Source organism: Phaenicophaeus curvirostris, chromosome W (genome assembly GCF_032191515.1).
Source record: "Phaenicophaeus curvirostris isolate KB17595 chromosome W, BPBGC_Pcur_1.0, whole genome shotgun sequence".
Lineage (NCBI taxonomy): Eukaryota > Metazoa > Chordata > Aves > Cuculiformes > Cuculidae > Phaenicophaeus > Phaenicophaeus curvirostris.
Genome location: NC_091430.1, coordinates 2,946,999 through 2,971,888, shown reverse-complemented (window position 1 = coordinate 2,971,888; position 24,890 = coordinate 2,946,999). Strand labels below are relative to the sequence as shown.

Genomic DNA, 24,890 nt, shown 5'->3' with positions numbered 1-24,890 from the left:
ACAAGGAGGAGTTTTCGCAGACGCCATTTCCCCCCCCAGAAAAACAGATCGCTCTTCTTTACCGACTTCCATTGTTTTCACTGTTGTTGCTGCTCTTCTCGTGGCGCCCGTCAAGCAGGTAAAACAAACAAACAAACAATCTAGGCACGCTGCGGCTCAGGCCTGTCTGGCCGTGGTCCACACGGAGGGCACGGCGAACTAGAGGCCATCTGTGCCCTGACGAGTAGCTTCCTTACCCAACGGGGCAGCGTTGAGTCCCCGCGGGGGAGAAGAGAGGAGGTGGCTGAGACAGTCACCTGGCAGTGCTGGTGGATGTGTAACGTTGGTGGTGGGTGCAGGTAAGCACGGCTCGCGCATATAACTTATGAAGGTGAGGAAGGGGATGGTGCGTGCTGCGCGGGGTGGGCTAAGCCAGGCTGAGGGAAATGGGTCTGTTAATCGTCCCCCTCTCGATGCTGCGATATGACACAATAACGCGGGAGGCGTGAATCACCACTAGACCCTAGGATTTTCGTGGGCTCCTCCAGGGACAGCGCTCTTTCCCGCTGGTGGGGTGGCGGAATTGGGTAGGTCCAGGGACTGCTGCGTGGAGAAGGAAGGAGCCGGGAGTGACTCCTCCTTAGCTACTGTGGAGTGAATTGGCGCAACCTACGGGCCCAAGACGGGGGGGGGAATCTGTGTTGAGGGAAGGGTGATTTGTTGTCTTTGCCGGCAGCTGTCGCACCTTGGTGACCGTAATGCAGATGCGGCGGCCCAACCGGTGTGGCTCTCGGAGTAGCGATATGGTGGAGGCCAGCTGCGTTAGCGAGCGCGGGCTAAGGCCGAGGGAGCGGCCGCTGCCGCCTTCCTGCGCCTACCCTGGGTAACTGTGTGTGGGGCGAGCTTTTGGGAATTATAGCAGGCAGATGGGGAGAGGAGGGAAGGCGCTCTCGGTTGCGGCCTGTGCGGAAGCGGCTGTACCAAACTGTTTGGGGAGTGCTCTGCAGCAGGGCCTGGTTTTTTTTGGGGCGATCACGGTGATGGCGGAGTTCTCGTGGTAGGGCCGTTGGGCTCTGTCGGCCATGCTTGAGCTTGAGTGAGGGCCGCCGAGTGTCTATTTGTGCCTCACCTGGGCAGAATGGAGAAAATCTTGTGACCACGTGGTGGTGGTTTTTCGACTTCGCCTAGCAGTGGGTAGGCGCCATTACAGCGGCCGCCATTTTTGCTGCTTCCTGCCACCGTGGAGAGAGGTCTCGGGCTGTGGGGTTTATGTAACGCTGCCTTGCCCCCGCCCAGGGAGTGAGCTAGGCTTCCGAGCGCTCTGCGGTGGTGGGTGGACTGGCTGTGCCCGGGCAGATGGTGGCGCGGCTTGCACGTGGGCTGAGGTGTCCGGGCGGGAAGGGCCGTTCGTCCTGGAGGGAGCAGGGTAGGGACGCGCTGGCATCTCTCAGCTCTCTACTCGTGTTCGCGTCTGCTTTATTCTTCCGATATTTTAAAAAAACATTGCGTTAGTCAATTTAATTCTGCAAACTCGATTGACACAACAGAGCCTTGTCCTGAACACTGTTTTACACTTCGTCCCCCCTCAGCCCTACAATTTTTGGTAGGGTCGTAAATAGAATAGGATCTGTAATAGAATGGAAGAGAGTCTGGAAGGACTAGTTATTTGAACCTGGTGAAATTTTTCTTACTACGTCACCCGCGCTCTGGCAACGTCTTCTTTAAGCGGCATTTTTCCATTAGCTCAAATTAGGGGCCCGGAAATACTAGCATGTGCTGGGAAAGCAGTCTCGGCAGTGGCTGTAGAAGAGCGCATGACTACCGGCAGTGCTTGCTGTTAGCCTGCACAAACAGGGTAACTGTTAAAAATTAACAGATGATTGAAAACATGTTTTAAAAAGTTAAGCATACCTCGTTTTTTCTATGTGAATATGCCAGTGTCAACCATTTGTTCAGGCTATGGAAGCTGAGCAATAAAATCCAAGAGGAGGGGGGGAATAGCATTCTTTTTTTTGTCTGTTATCTGTACAAATTAATTTTTTAAAGAGAATAAGGTGCAAATTTTTTTTTTTTTGTTTCTTTGTCTGGACTTTTAATGTGTTTTACAAGTGTTCTTACATGGACATAAATAGATCTTGAAAGAGATACCTGTTTCACAAAGTCAAAAAAGTTCATCTGCTTTTGAGATTGTGCACGTATGCAGAGGTTATATATAAGTACAGTGTGGTATTTTTAGCAAAGTTTTTCTAGTGTGGCGCGCGTGTGATTTCTTTTGTCCAGCTGTTAGATTGAATGGGAGGCGTGATAGAATGCCTGATAGTAAGTTGATCGAGAAATTATAAGATTAATGCTGGTGATTATAATAACTTGTTAGTCTAAATTGTTTAGAACTAAACAGTAAGCAGATTGATAGTGTCCCTTTAAAAGGAAATTCAAGGCATGTATTATGTAACATGCTAAATTTAGAAACCAAATAATTGTTCATTTAAGAGTCTCAAAATCATCAGTAAATACGATTGTTTAAAACTAGCAAGTGCTTGAAAATTGAGCAAGTCCAGAATAATTCTAACTGTAATTGTTTATCTGTAAATTCACAGACTTGATTATTACTTCTCCTCTTTGTAATGAGTTTGGCCTTGTTATGTTTTCTCATCTATTAAAAAAGCTTCGTAGCAAAAACTTGGGTCAAACTCCCATTTTTAGCTGTAGTGAAAATCAGACCTTTAAGTGAACAAAGCCTGATCTATGCTGTTTTCATAGGCTTCTGAAGCAGTAGCCTGTTGGGTTTTGATCCTGCCTGGAACACTTCAGTTTTGCTCTGCAAGCTTTTATAAAACCGGTAAGTTCTAAAAGTGGGCGTTAAGTTCTAAAAGTGGGCCTTTCTCTTTGTTTACAGATTGCCTTTTTTTTTTTTTAATTTCATTTTTCCACAAAATAGATGGACTAAGATGTACTAGCTTTTTTTATTCTGCAACAGGTTTTATTTCCACACCTAAGAATAAAGGATAATGGAGACTGAACAACAGGAGGAGACCTTTACTAATGCAGAGACAAATGGTAAATTTTTTTAAAGGGCAATTTTATTTTATTTGAGGGGAGTAAACCTTTTTAAGTCTCAGTGTTCAACTATTTTGGAATGCTTTAACTGTATTAGGTGTTTGTATTGGCAGCATTTTTGCATTTAATCTTTTAATTTTTAAGTGTCCTGTATGGGTTTTACATGGCTTTTGTATCATAAATATGTAATTTTCCTTTGGGAGTGTTTTAAACGTGGCATAAGTAACTAAGAGTTATAAGTAAAGATCTGAAAATATTTTATAGCTAAATACTCTAGTTGTCTGGACAATGTGATCATGTAAAAATAGTGTCGGGCATAGCTATTACTGTATATTTATTTCGATTGTTACTTGGAAGGAATGTGTATGTATATGGGAAATATCTCTAAACATTAGCTTACCAAAAATTCTTTTGGACCCAAGTAGTGAAGGAAGAGTTAGGGTATTAGTGTTGAGTTAATTCACACCAGTTCTTCAAATCTATTTGAAATGCTGTTTTCCTGCTGTTCAACCAGTATTTTGGCATTAGACAAACTACTTTTGATCTTTTGCACTTTAAAGTTTTCCGAATTGTAAAAGAAATACTAGGTAGGTGATGCAGCATTCTTTAAACATGTTGTAAATTTTTCACTAAGTTTGAAAAATTCTCTTTTCGACTGTAGTTCATAATTTGGAAAGAGTCAATTAATTGATATGAAGTAAAATCCTGTTTCTGTGCTATAGATATTCAGGGCAGATGCTGGAACCTAACACTGGGCTAATAGGAAGGAATGCTTCATTAGTAATACAGTGCATAAGCTTGATGTACAATTTTATCTTGACTTAGTTAAATATATGTTTGTGTTTGCCACTCTATGGACCTGTCTGCAGGGAAACGTCCTGCAGAAGATATGGAAGAAGAACAGGCCTTCAAAAGATCTCGGAATACAGATGAGATGGTTGAATTGCGCATCTTACTTCAAAGCAAAGTATGCTTTTTCTGTATTGCTATGTTGCTGCTTATACAATTGCTTAAGACAGTGGTGAGAAAGCGTATGTTGTGGTGTATGTTTAGAAAGAACTTGTGCTTTATTTAATGTAAAATAACTTATTAGGAATATTTGTAAGTGTGCATGAATGGTAGGCGAAGTGTATTGCAAGGGTATTATTCAATTTTTTTTTTTTTTTCAAGGATGAGTCTTTAATGGTCTATGGGACTTTTCTGATGTAAAAAAAAAAGTACTTGTTGGGGGGGGGAAGAAGCAGTAGAAATTAAGCCAATTTACTCTTAATTGTTACCAGGGGAATTAATGTGTATTAGTCTTCAGAAAGCAAGCAGTTTATAGAATGATCATGTTATGATTGTAAATTAAATATGAGAGGCAAGATGGGGAATTCTTCAGGATTTTAGTAATTTTCCCAGGGTTAGTAAATACGTATGCATCGACAGGAGGAAATATGGGAGTAATGTTTCAGGGACTGCAATTGCTTCATTGACAACTATAAATTGTCACAGTAAAAGTGTTATTTAGGAGTCGTCTTTAATGTTTCCAATAGTTACATATGTTTGTGCTGTCTGAAGTAACTCGGTCTTTTGTGTCAGGGCAGGGGAATGTTATCTTAACCCCACATGACATTTCTGATGAATAGTCAAGTTACATGGAGTGCTACAAAACGTTTGTGGTACTCTTAGCTTAATGTATGAACTGCATAATAAAAGCAATATTTTGCATGTAGTTCTTGAAATAGCCTCGTAAAAATGTAGTTTTACAGTTGCCCCTCTTGAATATCTGAGTTTATTCCTGTTAATTTTGGCAATGGGGGATGAGTGATTGTTTATATTAGCTTTACGTTCTTTAGACGGTACCTGCCTGGGTGATCAGTTGAGCTACATGGCTTTAAACCAAAAGTAGCATTTGAAATTATCAAATGTTAAGTGTGTGAAACAAATTTATGAACCTATTAAAAAAAAAAAAAGTGGTCAAATAAATTAGGAAAATATTTGACCTACATAACATGCACAGATAAAGTATTTTTTCATTTGTACTTTGATATGGTTTTAACAGAGGCAGAATTGCCTAGAACCTGAAGTTTTAAATTGAAATAGTTATTTAGTATTCTTATCTTTTTTCCAAAATTCAGTGGTAAGAGCTGTTTTGACCTTCTTTCCCTGTGGTAAAACCGTGTCAGTTTATTTCAATTCAATTGAACCTTTCAAAAGCAAGACAAGCCCCACTGCACCCCTGAATGCAACCCACAAGGTAATGCAGTAATAGAATCACTAGGTTGGAAAGGACCCACTGGATCATCGAGTCCAACCATTCCTATCAATCACTAGACCATGCCCCTCAGCACCTCATCCACCCGTACCTTAAACACCTCCAGGGAAGGTGACTCAACCACCTCCCTGGGCAGCCTGTGCCAGTGCCTAAATGACCATTTCTGTGAAAAATTTTTTCCTGATGTCCAGCCTGAACCTCCCCTGGCGGAGCTTGAGGCCATTCCCTCTTGTCCTGTCCCCTGTCACTTGGGAGAAGAGGCCAGCTCCCTCCTCTCCACAACCTTCTTTCAGGTAGTTGTGGAGAGCAATGAGGTCTCCCCTCAGCCTCCTCTTCTCCAGGCTAAACAACCCCAACTCTCTCAGCCGTTCCTCATAAGGCCTGTTCTCCAGCCCCTTCACCAGCTTTGTTGCTCTTCTCTGGACTCGCTCCAGAGCCTCAACATCCTTCTTGTGGTGAGGGGCCCAGAAGTGAACACAGTACTCGAGGAGCGGTCTCACCAGTGCCGAGTACAGAGGGAGAATAACCTCCCTGGACCTGCTGGCCATGCTGTTTCTGATCCAAGCCAAGATGCCATTGGCCTTCTTGGCCACCTGGGCACACTGCTGGCTCATGTTCAGTCGGCTGTCAACCAACACCCCCAGGTCCCTCTCCTCCAGGCAGCTTTCTAGACAGACTTCTCCTAGTCTGTAGCACTGCACAGGGTTGTTGTGCCCCAAGTGCAGGACCCGGCATTTGGCCTTGTTAAACCTCATGCCATTGGACTCTGCCCAGCGGTCCAGCCTGTTCAGATCCCTTTGCAGAGCCTCCCTACCCTCCATCAGACCGACACTTCCACCCAGCTTAGTGTCGTCCGCAAACTTGCTAAGGGTGCACTCAATGCCTTCATCCAGGTCACTGATAAAGACATTGAACAGGGCTGGACCCAGCACTGAGCCCTGGGAGACACCACTTGTCACTGGCCTCCAGCTGGATTTAGCGCCATTTCCCACCACTCTCTGGGCCTGGCCATCCAACCAGTTTTCCACCCAGGAGAGTGTGCGCCTGTCCAGGCCAGAGGCTGACAGTTTCTCAAGCAGAATGCTGTGAGAAACTGTGTCAAAGGCTTTACTGAAGTCCAGGAAGACCACATCCACAGCCTTTCCCTTGTCCAGCAGCCAAGTCACTTTGTCTTAGAAGGCAATCAGGTTAGTCTGGCAAGACCTGCCTTTTGTGAACCCATGTTGACTGGGCCTGATCACCTGGTTCTCTTGCATGTGCTTCATGATAGCACTCAAGATCACCTGTTCCATGACTTTCCCTGGCACTGAGGTCAGACTGACAGGCCTGTAGTTTCCTGGGTCCTCCCTGCGACCCTTCTTGTAGATGGGCACAACATCAGCCAGCCTCCAGTCCAGTGGGACTTCCCCAGTCAGCCAGGACTGTTGGAAGATGATGGAAAGGGGTTTGGCCAGCACATCCGCCAGCTCCTTCAATACTCTTGGGTGGATCCCATCTGGCCCCATGGACTTGTGGGTGTCTAGTTGGGCAAGCAAGTCTTTAACCATCTCCTCCTGGATCATGGGAGCTCTGTTCTGCTCCTCGAACTCCTGGTTGTGTACACAGAGGGAACGACTTTCTTCACAATTAAAGACTGAGGCAAAGAAGGCATTAAGTACCTCAGCCTTGTCCTCATCCCCTGTCACAGTTGTTCCTTCTGCATCCAATAGGGACTGTATGGTCTCCCTAGTCCTCCTTTTATTGTTAATGTATTTATAGAAAGATTTTTTTTGTTATCTTTCACAGACTTGGCCTATCTGATTTGTAGTTCGGCCTTAGCCCTTCTGATTTTTTTCTCTGCATGATCTCACTTCCTCCCTGTAGTCCACCCAAGATGCCTGTCCCTTTTTCCAAAGCTCATAGACGTTCCTCTTCTTTTTGATGTCTCTCAAGATTTCACTACTCAGCCAAGCTGGTTTTTTCCCCTGCCGGCTCCTTTTCCAGAACATGGGGACGGCTTGCTCCTGAGCTGCTAGTATTTCCTTTTTGAAGAGCGCCTGGCCCTCATGGGCTCCCTTGCCCTTAAGGACTGTCTCCCATGGGACTTTGCCAACCAGCCTTCTGAACAGTCCCAAGTCTTTCCTCTGGAAGTTTAATGTGACTGTCCTGCCAATCTCCCTCTTCACCTCACCTAGAACTGAAAAACCTATCATCTCGTGATCGCGTTGTCCCAGGCGTCCTCTAACCCCCACAAGGCCTTTTCTGTCCATGAACAGCAGGTCCAGGAGGGCACCTTCCCTTGTTGGCCCACTAACCAGTTGTGCGAGGAAGTTGTCTTGCACATATTATCAGACCCTCCTAGACTGCTTCCTTTCTGCTGTATTGTACTTCCAGCAGACATCTGGAAGACTGAGGTCTCCCATGAGGACAAGAGGTAGTGATCTTGGGACTACCCCCAGTTGTTTATAGAAGAGCTCATCAGCTGCTTCTTCTTGGCTGGGTGGCCTATAACAGACTCCCATCACAATATCTACTTTCATGTGGGCTCCTCTGATTTTAACCCACAGGCACTCGATCCCGTCATCACCATAATTGAGCTCCAGGGTATCAAAGCACTCTCTAGCATAGAGGGCTACCCCACCATCTCTCCTACCCTTCCTGTCCCACCTGAAGAGTTTATACCCCACCATAGCGGCACTCCAGTTATATGAGTCGTCCCACCACGTTTCCGTGATGGCAACGACATCGTAGTCTCCTTGCCCTACAACAGCTTCCAACTCCTCCTGCTTATTGCCCATGCTGCGTGCATTGGTGTAAATGCACTTCAGCTGGGCTGGCGAACCTTTAGCCCTCATAAAGGGAATAGCGTTCATTCCCAATTGACTGGTCCTAGAAATATCTAACCCCTCAGTGCCAGTTTCATTCTTACTGTCACCAGATGTACTCACCCCCACTTGCTCTATGGTGACATGCTGGCGGTCCTGGCCAGCACCCCATCTCTCAGGTGCTGCAGTTCCACTTCCAGGCTCACTCCCAATTAGCCTGGTCTCGTCCCCCTCCCCCTTCACATCTAGTTTAAAGCTCTATTTATGTGGCTACCTAGATTTTTAGTAAGGATTTTATTTCCCCCTAGGAGACAAGCGTGCCCCATCCCTAGTAAGGTTGCCTGGGGGTGCATGGGCCAGTCCATGATCAAAGAACTGCACGTTTTTCTCCTCACACCAGGTTCAGAGCCAGGTATTAATCAAGTGCTTCTTCTTGACCTCTTGCTCCTCGTTCCTTAGCATTGGAATGGAGCTAAACACTATTTGTGCCCTAGAGCCCTCCATTGTTCTCCCCAGAGCTTTGAATTTTCTCTTAATGGCTTTCCGCTTTCTGTGCTATGTGTCATCATTGCTGGTTTGAAATACTACCAGAGGGTAATAATCTGTTTCTTTGACCAAGGAAGTTTTCTAGTTACATCCTTCACTGATGCCCCAGGTAAGCAGCAAACCTCCTTGTGGAGCAGGTCCGGTCTGCATGTGGGTCCCTCTGTTCCTTTTAGAAGGGAATCCCCTATGACAATCACTCTCCTCTTACTTTTTACAGAGGATGATTTTATGGTTGTTTGAGGATGACGCAGCCTAGGGAATGTTTCTATAGATAGAATATTCTTAGTATAGATACATTGTTCTTAGTTTTTAGTTCAAAAACGTAGTCTGTGTTGTGTTAGTATAGCGTAACTTCTGAAAACTATTTTCCAGAATGCTGGAGCAGTGATTGGAAAAGGTGGCAAAAATATTAAGGCGCTTCGTACAGATGTGAGTATATGCGTTTGAAGTAATTTGACACCAATTCTTTCAGAGCACTATGTTGAAAACTTGATTGTATATATTTCTGCAAATTGAGATATTCAAATCTAGGCAACAATAATCTAATTATAAGCCATTTGTAGTGATTGTCAGAGGAGATAATTACAACACAAAATGAAAAATTAAACTTAAAACCCAGCTTGAGTTATGTGGGAGGAGAGTTTTGTATTAAACCTCTTTGTTTTCAGAGTTCCTCTAAACTACATACCTCAAATGAGTTAACATTTTCAATTAGAAGTATTGGCAAAGCTTAAAACCCTTAACTACCATTTCCCATGTGTATTAATCATAGTACTTTTGGAAATGATTGCAGGTGGCTGGCTTACACCAGTGATAGGGGAATTCTTTAACTTCCTTAAACAAAAAACAAACAAAAAAAAACAAAGAAAAAAACCCCAAGCCATAACGGTCCATCTGTTCTTACTTTAACAGCTTGGACATAAAGCACAAAAACATTCATGTTAAGGTTGTGCGATTTAAATATGGGTATAGAATAGTAAAGAAACACTTTATTCTGCTTCTTGGAGGCATTTTTTAACAGTCATGACTTATTTACCTATTCGTATTTTATAGTGGGGTGACTTGTGATTAGACATGTTCAGTGTAAATGTTATGTATTTATAAAACATATATATATATATGGCAATGCTTCTTAAATTCCATTTGCTTACGCTCCTGTACTTAGCATGAGCTACAGTTTCAGCTTTTTTTTCAAGCAAGACTGTTCAATACAGTATTTGCTAATCATTACAGAATCAGTTCCGTATAAGTTCACAAACTATAACAACTAGAATTGAGGATTAGCTGAAATGGTCAGGAATCATACATACACTCACTAATTTTGTTTGGCAGCTAGTGCTTTTGTTTGTTTTGTTTTAAGTAAATAAATACGTCACCTAAGTCCAGATAATTTAATTGGTCTGGAATACTAACTTTCTCAACTTGCCCAAGGTTTCAGTAATATGAATCTTAAGAGTTTTTGGGTCTACATTCATGAGCCAGCCTGCTACTGAAACATCATAATGTTAAAAGTGAAATGTAGTTTAGTCAGATAAAGTAACTTATTAAGATCCATACTATTAAGCCACAGTTGGTGTAACAATCCATTATTGTGTTAGTCTTCAGAACAACTTAAGCTTGTTTCATTAACTGAGAGTAATGAGTATAGTTTGTATTAAATTAAAATTTATTGCTTTTCCCCCTTTTCCCTCTCCTTGTTTTTTGGCCATATATCTCCGTTACCCATGTACTGGATCGACTTGCCCCTGCGTTGCCCACCATGACGTTGGCCCATCCGCCCCTGAACGCCCATGTGAAAACCCTGGTTGGCTATGCCCAAAAATGTGCTCGTTGCCAAACGGGTACCATACTTGACAACTTCTGATTGAATACCCATACCCAATGCCAACATCCACGAACGCCAATGACCAATGCAGTACAATGCAAGTGTTTCAGTCCCAGACAGCAGTGGCCCCGAGCGGTATGTCCCAACAGTTTATGCCTCACTGCCTGATTAGAAAGAGAGAAATGTATTTTATTACCTGCCTTTTATATAATTAAATAGTATCCCCTTATAGACGATGTATTGGTTTTTTTTCCAAGTTTTCTGTCTTATTTTCCCCATTAAGTCTTTTTGTCACTGAACTGCTGCGTGAGTTGGCCACACAAACAATCCACTAATTTTATTTCAGTGGAAGGAGCACAGTTTCAAATGTTGCATATTCACTGCATTTTAAATCAAAATGTTTCAAGAGTCTCTTGCTCTGTCTTTGTGACCCACCTTGCTTCCCTCAACATTGTCTCTTCATGATTATTTCTGATGAAATACTAACTCTAGTTCACTTTCCTTCACTTATCATTTATGTTATGGTTTTGGTTTGTTTGTGGTTTTTTTGGGGGGTGGGTGTTGTTTTTGTTTGTTTGCTTGTTTTTTCCCCTTGTATTTATATTCCTTTTTTGCAGAGCCCATTAGTAATTGAATTTCTAACTGGTCTCTCAACTTTACTTCAGATATAATGTTGACCACTTGCATATCCCCACTTTTTCTATAAGAAGGTGTGCCAATTTTACCAATGTAATGGCAAGATTATAGTATATTAGTGGTGTTGGGGAACATGAATATTCACTTCTGCTTTCAGTTCTGCATCAATTTCTTGCCTACTTAATCTGAGTCCTTCCAAAACCTCTTGCTTGCTCACTCTCTCACTCTCTGCAAGACCTACTTAGTCTTAAATCCATCATGCGTATATATTGGGCATAAACAAAGATGCATGTGTTGTAAATCCAGTGAACAGGTTTACTTTTAGTGGGGAATATCTATTGTAAGTTCTGTGTAGTCAATCTTGTTAGAATTTTGTGTATGATTATAAAAACTAAATTTACTTCTACTGCTTTTCTACTTTTTCTGTATTTCCTGACACTATGGCCTCTAACAGCATCTTGAGTATAAGTGCAGATACAGAGACAATTGGAGAAATCTTGAAGAAGATTATCCCTACTTTAGAAGAGGTAGGTCTCTTAGATTTGTTTCTTCTTCAGAGGTATAAATTTAGATTTTAAAACAAGATAACTCTAGATGATTGTATGCTGTTTTTAATATGTTAAATTAGAAAATAAAACCCAGCCTTTTTTGAAAGGAGGCCAATAGTTCTCAAACTGTGTATTGGCTTTTTTTTTTTTTTTTTAGTGTAGGACAGAGACAGTCTCTTCCTAGAAAATTAATATTTGGAACAGCCTCCTCCCCTTCAAAATACCTGTCTCCTGACTTGTTTAGTCCCCGATTTGAAGTAGCTGTATTGTAATTTCCATCCTGCCTTGGCTTTGTAAGCAAGTGTGTTGTGCTGTTTGATATCTTTATACAATAATTTGACATTACAGTTCAGCAGCAAATTAAGTCATAGCATAGCATAGTTTGGAGTAAAACCTTAACAAACCCCCTAAAATTAGTATTTGGATTTTTCAATTATTTTTTCTTCTGACTAATACTTGTATGCATCTTTCTTACAGTATCAACACTACAAAGGTAGCGACTTTGACTGTGAATTAAGACTTCTAATTCACCAAAGTCTAGCAGGAGGAATTATTGGTGTCAAGGGTGCTAAAATCAAAGAACTCAGAGAGGTACTGTTTTCTAATCTTTTTAGATTTTACTTTTATTCTATAAACAAATTAGGTTTTGTGCTCATAAACTGCGAGTGTAAGCATTATCTGTGCAATAATTCCTTCAGAACATATTTCATACATGATTTCTGTGTTCCAAGATCAATCTGAGTTACTTATTACAACTTTCTTGCAAAAAGTCAGAAATAAAGTGGCTGTTGGTGATAGAGCCTAGGGCTTCTAATAAAAGCTTTTAGGCATATTAGTGGAGTAATCTTCATAAATAAAGGATACTTTTAAAAATTAAAATGCCATTCTTTACTCCTTCTGGAATGAACTGCTGAATAGTCTATATTGGTGGTGTTGGACATGGAAAATGGTTTAGTGTGGATGCATCTCCATAAACTCTAATGATGATAATTTAATAGATGTTTGAATAATGCTATAAAAAGGTAGTGTGAGATTGGGGTTTTGTTGTTTCTTTGAATGGGTTTGGGGTCTTTGTTGTGGTGGGGTTTTTTTTGATGGGAGGATTGATGGTTGGGGTTTTTTGTTTGGGTGGAGGGTTGTTTGGTTTTGGTTGGTTTTTTTTCTTTTTTGAAGGAATGAGGTTTTCTTCTTAAAAAAAGAAAAAAACAAAAAACAACAAACAAAAACCCCCAACCTAGTGGTTTCTGAATATAGACTTGTTTTCTATTTTTTCCTGGCATTATGTCAAAGGCAATTCCAGGTCAGTTTAGGCATAAGCTACTGTTTGTGTAGACTGAGGAAGGCAAGATGACTCGACATAATCCTGGCAACATTGCTGTCTTGCATCCAAAGCATTTTTTTTATGATACACAGGTTTATACAACCTGTAAGCTTATAATTAATATGTGATCCTTTTGCTAATATTTGATTAAATGACCATGTAGATGAGCCACAATTGAAAGGTTTTAAAATTTGAACTTTTTTCCTCTTCATTAGCATCTTATACAAACTGATGTCATTGCACATCTTAAAAGCATAATATCCTAAGATTAAATTTGTTGTAAGAACTCGGAAGCAATTAATCGCTTAAAATTACTGGAAGTTTAATGGTTTGATTGCTTCTTTAAAAATGTTTAGTGTGTGTATTACCCATTTTGTTTTCAATAAGTTTATAAAATTGTTTAAAATATTTCTATTTGAAGATTTTGGGGGTTTTTTTCTTCTCTTCAACAGAACACTCAGACCACCATTAAACTTTTCCAAGAGTGTTGTCCTCATTCTACTGATAGAGTGGTGCTTATTGGCGGAAAACCTGATAGAGTTGTGGAATGTATCAAGATTATCTTGGATCTTATCTCTGAGGTAATGTGTCTTAAACCAGTTATTCTTTCCTTGGTGTTTGTGAAAGTTGCAATGATTTGGATGGAAAATTATCTTTCCATTTCTGTTTTGAATTCAGTGCCTCTTACTTCTCTAGTAACAAAAAAGTGTTGGATTGCTAGCACCCTTTGAAATTATTCCTGTTTTGGGGTGTACCTTATGGGAGAGGGAAGCAGTTTTTGGTACCAGTGGACTATTAGCCATGCTTTACGTATCAGTAAAATAAGAAAGTTTAAATTGAAAGCAAGACAAATGTACATGCTACACATCAGTAACAGCAGTTTCTCAGGAAGCATATCACCATCCCTGCCTTTCATATCAGCATTGTGAAATCAAGAGCATAATCAGAATGTAGGTATTCCTATTTATACATTTGATGTAGTAATGTAATGAAATATAATAATTGTAACAGTCAGTGCTAACCAGGGTGGAGGGATGGTGATGATGTTGGGTTTGTTTTATTTTGTATGTGTGTTTCTTAGTCTCCAATTAAAGGACGGGCCCAGCCTTATGATCCCAATTTCTATGATGAAACATATGACTATGGTGGCTTCACAATGATGTTTGATGATAGAAGGGGACGTCCAGTAGGCTTTCCAATGCGTGGAAGAGGAGGCTTTGATCGAATGCCTCCTGGTCGTGGTGGACGACCTATGCCTCCATCAAGAAGAGATTATGATGATATGAGCCCTCGCAGAGGACCTCCACCACCTCCACCAGGTCGTGGTGGCAGAGGTGGCAGCAGAGCTCGTAATCTTCCTCTTCCTCCTCCTCCACCTCCTCGTGGCGGGTAAGCTGTTGCATAAATGCATTGTACAAAACTAAAGTTGAGTAAAATTTGCTGAATTGTGCTCATGTTTCCAGGACTTGTTTCATACTCCATATTGGTAGTGATTATGCAGGACTGAGTGTGCATTGCACCAGAGAATTTAGAAAAGTATTTGAAGTTAATTATTTCTGCACTGTAGCAGTCTATCAGGACTATAGTCAGTAGTTCTGTAACTTTATTTTATGTTATTCAGAACTTGACTAAAGCATTCAGAAATTCATAGTTGTGTGCAAATCATGAAAATTTGAATTGGAATGTATGAACTAGTTTATAACGTGAGTTATGCTGCTGCTTTTTCTCATTTTAGAGATCTTATGTCTTATGACCGAAGGGGTAGACCTGGAGACCGTTATGATGGAATGGTAGGAGTTAAATCTCATATTTTTTTTTATTATATACAGTTAGCGCAACTGTTCTTGAATACATAGAATACATACTTTTAAGCGTGGGGCACATGTGCTTCTTATAAACTTTGATATTGCCATAACATTGTGATCATACAATTGCCTTGAGAAAGCAATTGTTTGGGGTTTAAAGGTATTTAGGATGTGATCTGCTGTGTGATTTTTGTTTGTGGGATTTTGTTGGTTGGTTGTTTTCCCTACTTGCCATCAACAATGGAATAGAAAGCCAGTAGAGCACAGTCCCTATGGATTTTATGACACAGACCTTTTTCTTTTTTAATCGGAATGACAGAAATAGGAATTGGGAAGCTTTTTGGATCAAGAAAGCATGTCAGAACAATGTTTTCCAATAGATGTTAGCAGAATTTAAGAGAACATTAATAATATCTAAAGAGATAGATGGTCTGGCAGATGATTGCTTTTTCAATTCAATTCTTATATTTATGCTGATTTCTATGTCTACAAAAAACCTCAACACTACTGTAGTTACAAACGTTTTGGAGCCAAGGTGACTGATAAGTTGAATTTTAAATGAAATGAGGTATGTTCAACCATGTTGGGGAGTGGAGAGATTTAAATAAGGCTTAGAAATACTGTTTGATGTTGTACTTTGAAATGTGATTTCCTGCTAGTTGTTTACTGTTGTATCCTCTTTCCTGGGAAGAGACGTTATAGGCATCTGGGAGGTAAATATCTGTGGTAATAATAATTTTTTTTCCTCTGGTTCTGTTTGGCATGTTCCTTAAGATGACAGGTTAGATGAGATATTTTTTTTTTTTTTTTTTAATTTTCTTTTAAACAAATGGAAAAGCAGAGGAGCTATGAAATGGGCTACCTAAATGAGATTTACACACTGCCCCATTCTGGGAGAAAGAACCAATTACTTCCACTAATGCATACTGGAAGTACATATTACAATAATGTTAAAATTAAGTCACCAGAAACCTAGCAGAAATATTTAAAGGAAAGACTTGCACTTAAAATTACCTAACACTGAACCCCCTTCCACCCCCAAAAATACCCAACATCAAAACCACCAAGTTGTCTATGCTACTCTGGATCTTAAGAAACTGGAAGAGTTGTGAACTATGTTTTTAAGATCTTTTATTCATATTATTATGTTTTCAAAGCTCAAGTTTTGTATTTTCATATTTGCAGCTGGTAAAACCAGTGTTGTGGCATATAAACAGAGCAGCCTGCACTTCCTTGAGTATCTGGTCGAGCGCAATCTTCAGTTTGGACAATAGTGTGTTCTAGTTCTGTTCCGTTCCATTTAGAATAGAATATCTTTTTAAACTTATTTAGTCTGACTTTGATCAGGTTGACCTTGACTTTCTTGACATGAGTTTCCACAAATAAGTGGGAGTCATCTCTGCTCACGTTCAATGTTCTGAAAAGCAGTTTTATTTCTTCTTCACAGTGGAACTGCTCATGGCTTTGGCTGCTTTATGCCCAAGTTTCATAGCCTGCCTGCAATGAGGACTGCTTTCTGACACAGATTGTATTTAATTTATAGTTTTAGGTAGACAATACCCATATCCGTAATTCTATAAGCAGATGAGGCGTCTTTCCATGGATTGCAAGGCTGAATCTGGAACTGTCATGCCAGAAATATAAGGTCTTCTTGAACTAATATGCATTTCATACAGAAACCAATTTCTAGCAAAGCATTTAAACTAGAGTAAACAAACATTGCGGTTTGTGAAGTAATGCATGGTAAAGCCTAACTTCAGAGAGCAGGAATAGATTATCTTTTCAGTCCAACCTTGGAGATGTTGAATCTACAGAAATCCTCATTTTCTGCCAGTTCTCTGCTAAAGGCAGGAAAATTCAGTAGTTCAGGACTTGTAAGATGGTGAAACAAGACTGGATGGTGAAACTTGAATTTTCTGAGATGTGACAATGCTGACAGCTTTGTAAATTCTAAGATGGGAGGAAAAAATAATTAGTGGTTTGGGGTTTTTTATATATACACATATATATGATCTCTGTTCTGAGGCATTTTACTGAAAGACATGTGAATTGTTTCTCTCATTACAGAAGTATGTATATATTAGGCTGTAACTATTCCAAAACAAATGGCTGTGGGCCATAACATCTATTTTGATAGACTGGAAAACATGAATGTGTTTCCACTATTTCTTTTTTAACACCTCTGTATCCGTGGGTGCTTTAGATATACAAATGCATAAAAACATAGGGGTGGGGATAAGGTAGAGAAGTACATATAAAGCTGTTTAATCTCCCCCCCTTCCCCCATTTTTTGTAGTGGTCAGTTCCTAATGCTTTCAAAGTATTTTTAAATTGGAGTTAATTGAGAACTAAATCAGTATGTCTGTTTAAAAGAAGAGTGTATGTTCAGATGTCTGATCTCATTTTGTTTGTTCAAATGATTCCTACTTCTTGATATTTCTTAACATATATACACGTACTAAATCTGACACAAAAAAACCAACCAACCAACCCACCCCAGGAAGACTGCGCCTGTAACTCTCTATTTAACAAATTAAGAAAATCAACTATGATCACTTTCAAAATAGTTCTCTTCTGAGTTGACATGCAGCTGCATATGATGCTTCTGACGTTCAAAGCAATTCCGCACTTCATTTTCTGAAAGGCTATTAAGGATCTCCATCCTTTTTCCTTTCACATCTTCTGTTGACAAAAAATGGGTTCCTTTGAGCACCTACTTGATCTTTGGGATCTTTTCACTGTAAGCCTCAGTCAATAATGGAAAAGTTTCTGTCGCAGATTTCTTCAATTTCACAGGGAACTTGATGTGACCTCTGTTCACTCATGCACACTGACATGAGAGTAAGAAAACATCTATATTTGAACACATCCACTCATACTGAGTGAAGTGATTGAGTTGAGCCTTGTCTCGCTGTGATAGGTTGGAACATGTTCTATAACCATCTCTTTGTCTCTCCCTTCCCACTCTTGGTTCCCAGTCTATAGGATAAATCTTAGGGGGGGGGGGTGGAGTGTGTTGGACCTCGTATGTATGTATTGATGCAGTGAAAAGCCAGGCTCAATAATCAATGCCAATTTGATTATTAAGTAAGGGATCCTTTTATGCGACATCGGGCATGCAGGGGATAGCTCCACCTAATGTGCGTGTGGCTTCTAGCACAATTCACAAAGGCGATATACAGTCAAAGCACACATATTCATCATTTTTCTTGGAACAGGTGTGTCTATTATAATCAGTTCCCAGAATTTATTTACATAAGTTTCTTCCCCTTGGCGCACCTGCTCTGCCCTCTGGGGGTCTTGGGCAGGGGGCTTCTGGAGGACGGCTTGCAGTTGTCTTCACAGTGAGCTTTTCAACTCTCCTTCTTGTGCATGCTCTTAGACAGCTTGGGCACCTCTTCAAGGTTGCATCTGGTCCTAGCTGGTTCTTCTTTTATCATTGCACTAGTCCTTGTTATCTCGCTTAGATACGGTCACATTCTTTCTAACTGCAGCCTTGTTAAAATTCCTTATGTAAGCGTAAGTATCCAGGCACAGGCTAGCTAAAAGTTATTGTTCAAGCTAATCCTATATTTTAGTTCTAAAATCACAAAAACTATACATAATATTCAAACATATGATAGGTTAGTAACTTATAACAAATAATCTCTTCCTTCAGTACATACGTGTGTCTGTGTAAGCACTTCAATAAAGTACATAGACTAAAAAAAAAAAATTGAAAGTACTTCATGTTCAAGAGATTTGACATTAAGGAGCATGTAAAAAAGGAAAGTGAAGCAGTGAAGGAAAGATGTTTGACGCATTTATCTACATAAGTACTGAAATAAATTATGAGAATTTCACTGTTCTGGACCAGTCCCTTAAAAATAAGGAAAAGTTACAGTAAGGAATTTACCTTCAGTTAGGATTGAATGCATACTCTTTAATAAGATGTAAAACTCAATAAATTCTTATTAATACTATGTGCTTTGTCTTATCCAGTCAGTGTTTTATTTGGTTTAAATTTCATTTCCATTGGTTACTAGTTGTAGCTAGCACAAATGAGTCTGTAAATAACAGAATTCTCTTATGTATTTTAAGTTATCCTGCACCTAGTATTTTAGGAACTGTTTTTAAATGAGCATTTATATTTTAATGTGCTATTTATGTTGTCTGTTTTAATCCAGCAAAGGCCTCTGTCTTAATAGTAATTTAAAATGGATTCTACCAACTATATTTTTATAATTGTTTGTTGACTTTTTTCCCAGTGTTTGTTGGAGAAACCACAACAGAAAACCCCAAACCAACAAAAAAGTAATTTGATTTCCGATATAATTAGGCAGTAGTAGGTACATGGGAAATAATTAATTAATAAAATATGAGAAGCCATGTCTTTCCCGATTGACCTGCTGTTGACATCAATGACAGTTGCTTGTTTTATTGGACACCTTTTCTGTTTTGGTTTGGGTTTTTTTTATACATGAGATAATCTCAGATACCAGAATCTTTTATTTAATGTCTTTTAGCACTCAAAGACGTTTAGAGAAACAAACCTGAGCTTTGTGCTACCCTTAGCTGTCTGATGCTCTTTGTAAGGGGAAAATCGGTTTACATCACGGAAACAAGAAAGAAGCATGACCAGTTACAGTTCCTTTGCAGTGAAAGTAAAAAGGAGGGAATATTGTAATTGGTCTGTATCGTGTACTTTTGAGTCTTTGTAGTAAAGTAGTGCAGAAAAACATTTCCAGATATTGATATGTATGCATTTGCTTGTTAAGTTACCTATAAGTCTTCATGACGTGGATTTAATTTGAATCCATTTCGTCTTTTCCTCCTATTATGTTGTGCCTGGAAGATAATGCAGTGTCATGTGGATGCCTGTGATGACATGCAACCACCAGAGCTGGTGAGAGTGCTCATGCTTTTATTTGACTGGTTTAATAGTTGATTTTTTAGAAAATCATTTGGATTGGTTAAGCGATAACTGGAATTTCTTGAGATTGAATGTAGTCAGTGTCAGCTTGCACCTATTGGGAAAATCCCTAAAGCTGTCTTTCTAACTCAAGTTATTGACAGTTTATGTTCCACAATGGAAGTATGCCGCAGCACAGCCAAGAGAGAGAAGCTTTTCTATTGTATTGCCTCTTTTGTGCCCTATTTCAGTGTTCCTAGTTGTAAGTTACAGTGAAATTCTTGCTTTTCAACACCATGTAGGTACATCTATTTAGGAATATGTTTTATATTAAATTCATCATACTGTGTTTTCCCCCATTTCAAACAAGGAATGTTAAAAAATAGGGTTTTTTATAGTTGTGGATAAACTATTATGCATTACCTATACATATATTTTAAAGTATTCTATTAAATTTGTGTTTATCAAATTTCTTGCTATTTAGGGGGGTTAGGAAGGAAAGTTCAAAGTATGTCAGCAAGTGTTTATGCTGTCTAGAAGATGGCAAAGTGCTGCCAAATATGATATGTTAGTTCCTAGCTTACATAAACACTGCATTTATAATTAATTATCTGCTGTCAAATTAATTTGCTATCTTGTAGTCTGGGAAGGAGAAGCAGCAGAAAGTGAGCCAGAAAAGGGATTCTGTGCAAAACATCAGCAGAAATAGGTGGAAGAGTATGTGTGTGGAATATGCAGCTCTGTTCAGCCTCTGAATTAAGTTCTAAGCAGTTTTTTTCTTTTGTATTTTGCAATGCACTGTAAGCTCTATGTTGTATTGTGATCCATATTGCTAAGCAACGTTATTGCACAACACAGGTTGCTTAGAAACAGATGATCGGCTGAACAATTTTTTTCTGAATAGCTTCCATTTTGATGTGGCTCCAAAATGTTAGCAGGTAAATAGGCTTTTTTTTAAAAAAAAAAGTTGTTGCATTACAACTTCTGCAAACAAGTAATTCACACAAATTCCTGTACTACTTAGTTCAGTGATACAAGTTGAATTCTATACATCTATTCTCTGCTTCTACAGGAAGATATTAAAATAGGTGTGTTTGCGTTTAGAAGGCATTAGATCAAATTAAGCCCTTGATATCAAGTACCAGTCTACAAATCCTGAAAATAAAAGTAGTCAGGAGTGATTTTAATTTGGTAGTTTTAGCAGAACAGCAGTTATTTAGTGTCATGATTACCCCTTGTAAGATACAAAGGATCATAGCATAGTCTGGATGGAGAGACCAGTTATAAAGTTATTACAGTTGATTTGTTTTTTCCTCAAGATATAGATGGAATATGATTGACAGTTACCAGGTAAACAACTTGTATCTTGTCCCAAACTGAGACTTTAATTTCTCCTGAGTTGTATAGGTAGTAGTACTAAGGCTGAACTCTGATCTTTTGATTTGAATCAGTTCAAGGGTTGGAAGTAGATCAGCATTAAGAGCTGTTTATCAGCTAAATTGATAAGGTTGCTTCTCAAACTGATATGGCTGAATCTTGATGACTTATTCTTAGGGGTTTTAACAGAGCAAGTTAAGAGGTTCTCATGAGATATTACTCTCCCTCCCTCTGTTCTTGGTCTACCCTCTCCCACAGTTTGCCTTTAATGACACTTAGATTAAGGTCATGGGTTAGGATTTTTGCATAAAATAGGATCCAAGTTACCGGTACGATACTTGAGATGAAAACATGTTAATGAATCATGGTTATTTGCTATTTAAGGGTTTGTGTTTTTGTTTTTTTTTTCTCTTATAGTTTGAGGGTGGCTCTGGATATGGTAAGTTTTTATAGAGAACTTTGGCATGCACTTCATTTAGTCGGGAAGAGGCTTGATGCATACATTTAAATCAGACTATTCTTACACAGGGGGCCGTGGTTCCTATGGAGATCTTGGTGGACCCATCATCACAACGCAAGTAACAATTCCCAAAGATGTAAGTGAAGCTGACTTGCTTTCCACTTGTTTTTAAATAACTCAATAGAATGTCACAGCCTTTTCTCAGGCTATATAAGAAAATCAAAAGTATTTGGGATGCTTGACAAGTATTTTTAATGTAAAGCAAGTCTTTCAAAATCACCAAAAGTTCATTCTTAAGGATGTTTGTTTTGTCTTCACTTTGAGATGCACTGAGCTATTCTTTTAATTGTTAATATTCAGTAATATAGATGGTCTGCATAACTTGATTTTACAAATAAGCACCTGGTTCTTCCAAATGTACCCCACCTGTGTTTATTTATAAACATTACAGAGGATGTTTTGAGGCTGTAAAAGAGTAAGCTTCAATTGCAGCTCTTAAAACTAAATTGATGGAAACTGCTTGAACAGTACTGTGATTTTGCAGAGAAAGTTATATCAATCAGTGAATGCTTTATTTTCTTCCCTAGTTGGCAGGGTCTATTATTGGAAAGGGAGGCCAGAGAATCAAACAAATACGTCATGAGTCAGGAGCTTCAATCAAAATTGATGAACCACTGGAAGGCTCAGAAGATCGAATAATAACTATTACAGGAACACAGGACCAGATACAAAATGCTCAGTATTTACTGCAGAACAGGCAAGTCAAAGCTTAATGCTGTCCTTACTGTCAATTTTAAACTTACTTTTGTACTACTACATTGTAAAGCCACTCTTCCCTGCAATATAGTTTTTAGAAGGCAGGATTTAAATAACTATTGAACCTAATTTCTCAAGTGGTAGTTCTACCTTGATTCTCCTCTTTTCTCTGTTCTAACTAAAATGAAGATTTCCTCAAAACTAATCTTGATGTAAGACACCTTAACCAAGCAGTCCTCTCATTTCTCTGGTGAAAATTGCTGCAAAAAAACTACTTGTAATAAATTACATAGAACCCGTAGAAAATATAGAAGATTTCAGTGGATGTTGGTCTAGTTCTGTGTGGAAGACTAGTGATTTTGTTGTTTTTAGATAACTGACAACAAATCACAGTCTGCCATATGGCACAGACTATGCCTCTACAGGACAAGTTGAAATCAATTGATGCTGTTACACAGCATTTCACACTTTGCTGGCATTACTTTCTCTGCTGCCAAATATTAAGTTTCAGACTTAGTTTGCTTAGTTTTGCTTTAATAATATTGACCATCATAGCATTTGTTAATGTTTAACTTGAATATTTGGCTTTAGATTACTAATTTTTAAATGTGTTTAAAATAATTGTGTGCCTACAATTATTAGCCATTAATCTTTTTTAATTATTTACTTTTAAATGTATTGGGAATTTGTAGTTTAATCTTTAAGAATGCCATTGTGAATATTGATACGAAATGTATGGTCAATCATTCTAATACATGCTTTTTTCTTTTTCTTTTTTATAGTGTGAAGCAGTATGCAGATGTTGAAGGATTCTAATGCAAGATTATTTTTTCTTTTTTATAGTGTGAAGCAGTATTCTGGAAAGTTTTTCTAAGACTAGTGAAGAACTGAAGGAGTCCTGCATCTTTTTTGTTGTTGTTTTTTAATATCTGCTTCTGTTTAAAAAGCCAACATTCCTCTGCTTCATAGGTGTTCTGCATTTAAGATGTAGTGGAATCTGCTGTTCACCAGATGTAATTTTTTAGTTCATTACAAATATTTGAGGAGGGAAAGGCTGCAAAAGACTAACAGTGAAGTTTTGAAGCAGCAGCAGAGAGTATTTTTGTTTGTTGGTGGTAAAGTGTAATTGTAATGGTTTTTCTGTAACTATTGTGAACACTCTGCTTTATGTACACTGTAATTTTTTTTTTTTTTTTGGAAGGAGGGAGAAGACTGGTTGTCCGCATGTCCCTGGCATTCTCAGAGCAGTGTGCAGAATATAATACTCTTTAAGATATATTTTGACTTTTAAATAAATTTAGTGAACATATTATTGGTGGTCTTTTTTTAAATATACATAAGGTAATGCCTAAAATGGATACACCCTTTCCCCCCCCCCAAGAAAATGCATAAATGAAAGTGGCTGTTAAGCTTGCTCTTCTGCTTCTTTGATATAGATGGAGTTACATGTTTTTGGCAAATTAAAGAAACAGTGGCTCAGCTTTGCTATTTGGGGAAAAAAGTACAAAACTTTTAATGCAAATGTTGTGTGAAATTGACCTTTTTTAAAAGCTTTTAGCTCTCTATAGTACATGTATATTGGTAACAGTACATAAATACAATATTTTAAAAGTTTGTGGTGCCACTGAGTTAAGTGGGTTAAATACGCCTGGTTCTAGACAGCTTGATTAATGCGAATAAAAATGTTAAAAATAGCAGTTAGTGTATCATTTAGGAATGAATTGTAGTTTTCAGAGCTTTAGTTTGTCATGTAGAAACTTATGAATTGAAAAATTGGCAGTATCTAACTATTTTCATAGCATACAGAACTTAAGCTTGTTTTGTTTCCCTGATGTTTGTTGAATTCCATAGTAAATATTTGCGAGAAATTAAAAAAGCTAAAGTACCTCTGGATATTTCATGTAATACCTTGGCATTTGTATTTATAGTTTACAAGTTTTTATTTCACTTCCTAAATAAAAGCGACTTTGAAAATGCGAAAGAACTTTGTAAATTGGAATGTGATTCTATGAATTCTTTCACTTAAGGGAGAGCATCTAGAACGTGTTACTTTTCTCATCTTTTTGAACCATATGGGGTAATTCCTGTCATAATAAGTGCTTACACTTACAGTGTAATGGGAAAGTGCAAGGAGATAATATTTTGGTTTTTTAAAGGCTGACTGCTATATACAGAAACTGCTGGATTTGAAAAGTAGCCCTTAAGGCATGGGTTCTGTAGCAGCATTCACTGTTAGGTGCATGTTTCTGTGTATTATGTCTGAAATGAACTTAAAATGTCTAAAACTAATGATTTTTTTTTTTTTGACTGCTTGGTGCATGAGTTACCAATTACTGCACATCCAGAAAAGGCAAATAGGTGTGTTTTAAGTAGGTTTGTATGACCCCATTAAGTCAAAACCAATGATACATTATATAGGCAATCTACAGTTTATTTTTAGAGAATTACTATAAGGCTGTGAGCTAGTCTGAGGAGCTCGTAGTCAGGCGTTCTATTCCTTTTGGAGAGAAATAGGCTACCCAGCCATCCCAATTCTCTGCACATGTGGTACTATTGGTGCAAACAGATGTACATGTGTGGTCTGAACATATTTTTGTTACATCATCTATCAGCAAACCTACTAAACAG

At 38.9% G+C, this 24,890-nt stretch overlaps 1 protein-coding gene across 5 annotated transcripts; it reads left to right on the top strand.

Annotated features, from left to right (window-relative positions):
- On the top strand, nt 1-24,246 carry LOC138732943 (heterogeneous nuclear ribonucleoprotein K-like). 5 transcript variants are annotated; one of them, XM_069879746.1, is made up of 16 exons: nt 1-118; nt 2,740-2,818; nt 2,957-3,036; nt 3,894-4,003; nt 9,016-9,072; nt 10,560-10,603; nt 11,559-11,631; nt 12,130-12,243; nt 13,426-13,554; nt 14,055-14,362; nt 14,709-14,763; nt 19,613-19,663; nt 21,464-21,485; nt 21,560-21,642; nt 22,094-22,263; nt 23,106-24,246. In XM_069879746.1, exons 3-16 carry the CDS (start codon nt 2,988-2,990, stop codon nt 23,134-23,136), a joined length of 1,296 nt encoding a protein of 431 aa, XP_069735847.1. In that variant the 5' UTR covers nt 1-118; nt 2,740-2,818; nt 2,957-2,987; the 3' UTR covers nt 23,137-24,246. The 5 variants fall into 5 exon arrangements, with proteins under 5 accessions (XP_069735847.1, XP_069735849.1, XP_069735845.1 ...); XM_069879748.1 differs by having other exon boundaries at nt 2-118; nt 3,906-4,003; XM_069879744.1 differs by having other exon boundaries at nt 2-118; nt 23,045-24,246.
- The last annotated feature ends 644 nt before the right edge of the window (nt 24,247-24,890 follow it).

Coding starts and splice junctions, on each gene's coding strand:
- LOC138732943 (XM_069879744.1), top strand. CDS start 2,988: ATGGAGACTGAACAACAGGAGGAGACCTTTACTAATGCAGAGACAAAT. Junction 19,664..21,463: donor ACATGCAACCACCAGAGCTG/GTGAGAGTGCTC, acceptor TTTCTCTTATAG/TTTGAGGGTGGCTCTGGATA. Junction 21,643..22,093: donor AAGTAACAATTCCCAAAGAT/GTAAGTGAAGCT, acceptor TTTCTTCCCTAG/TTGGCAGGGTCTATTATTGG.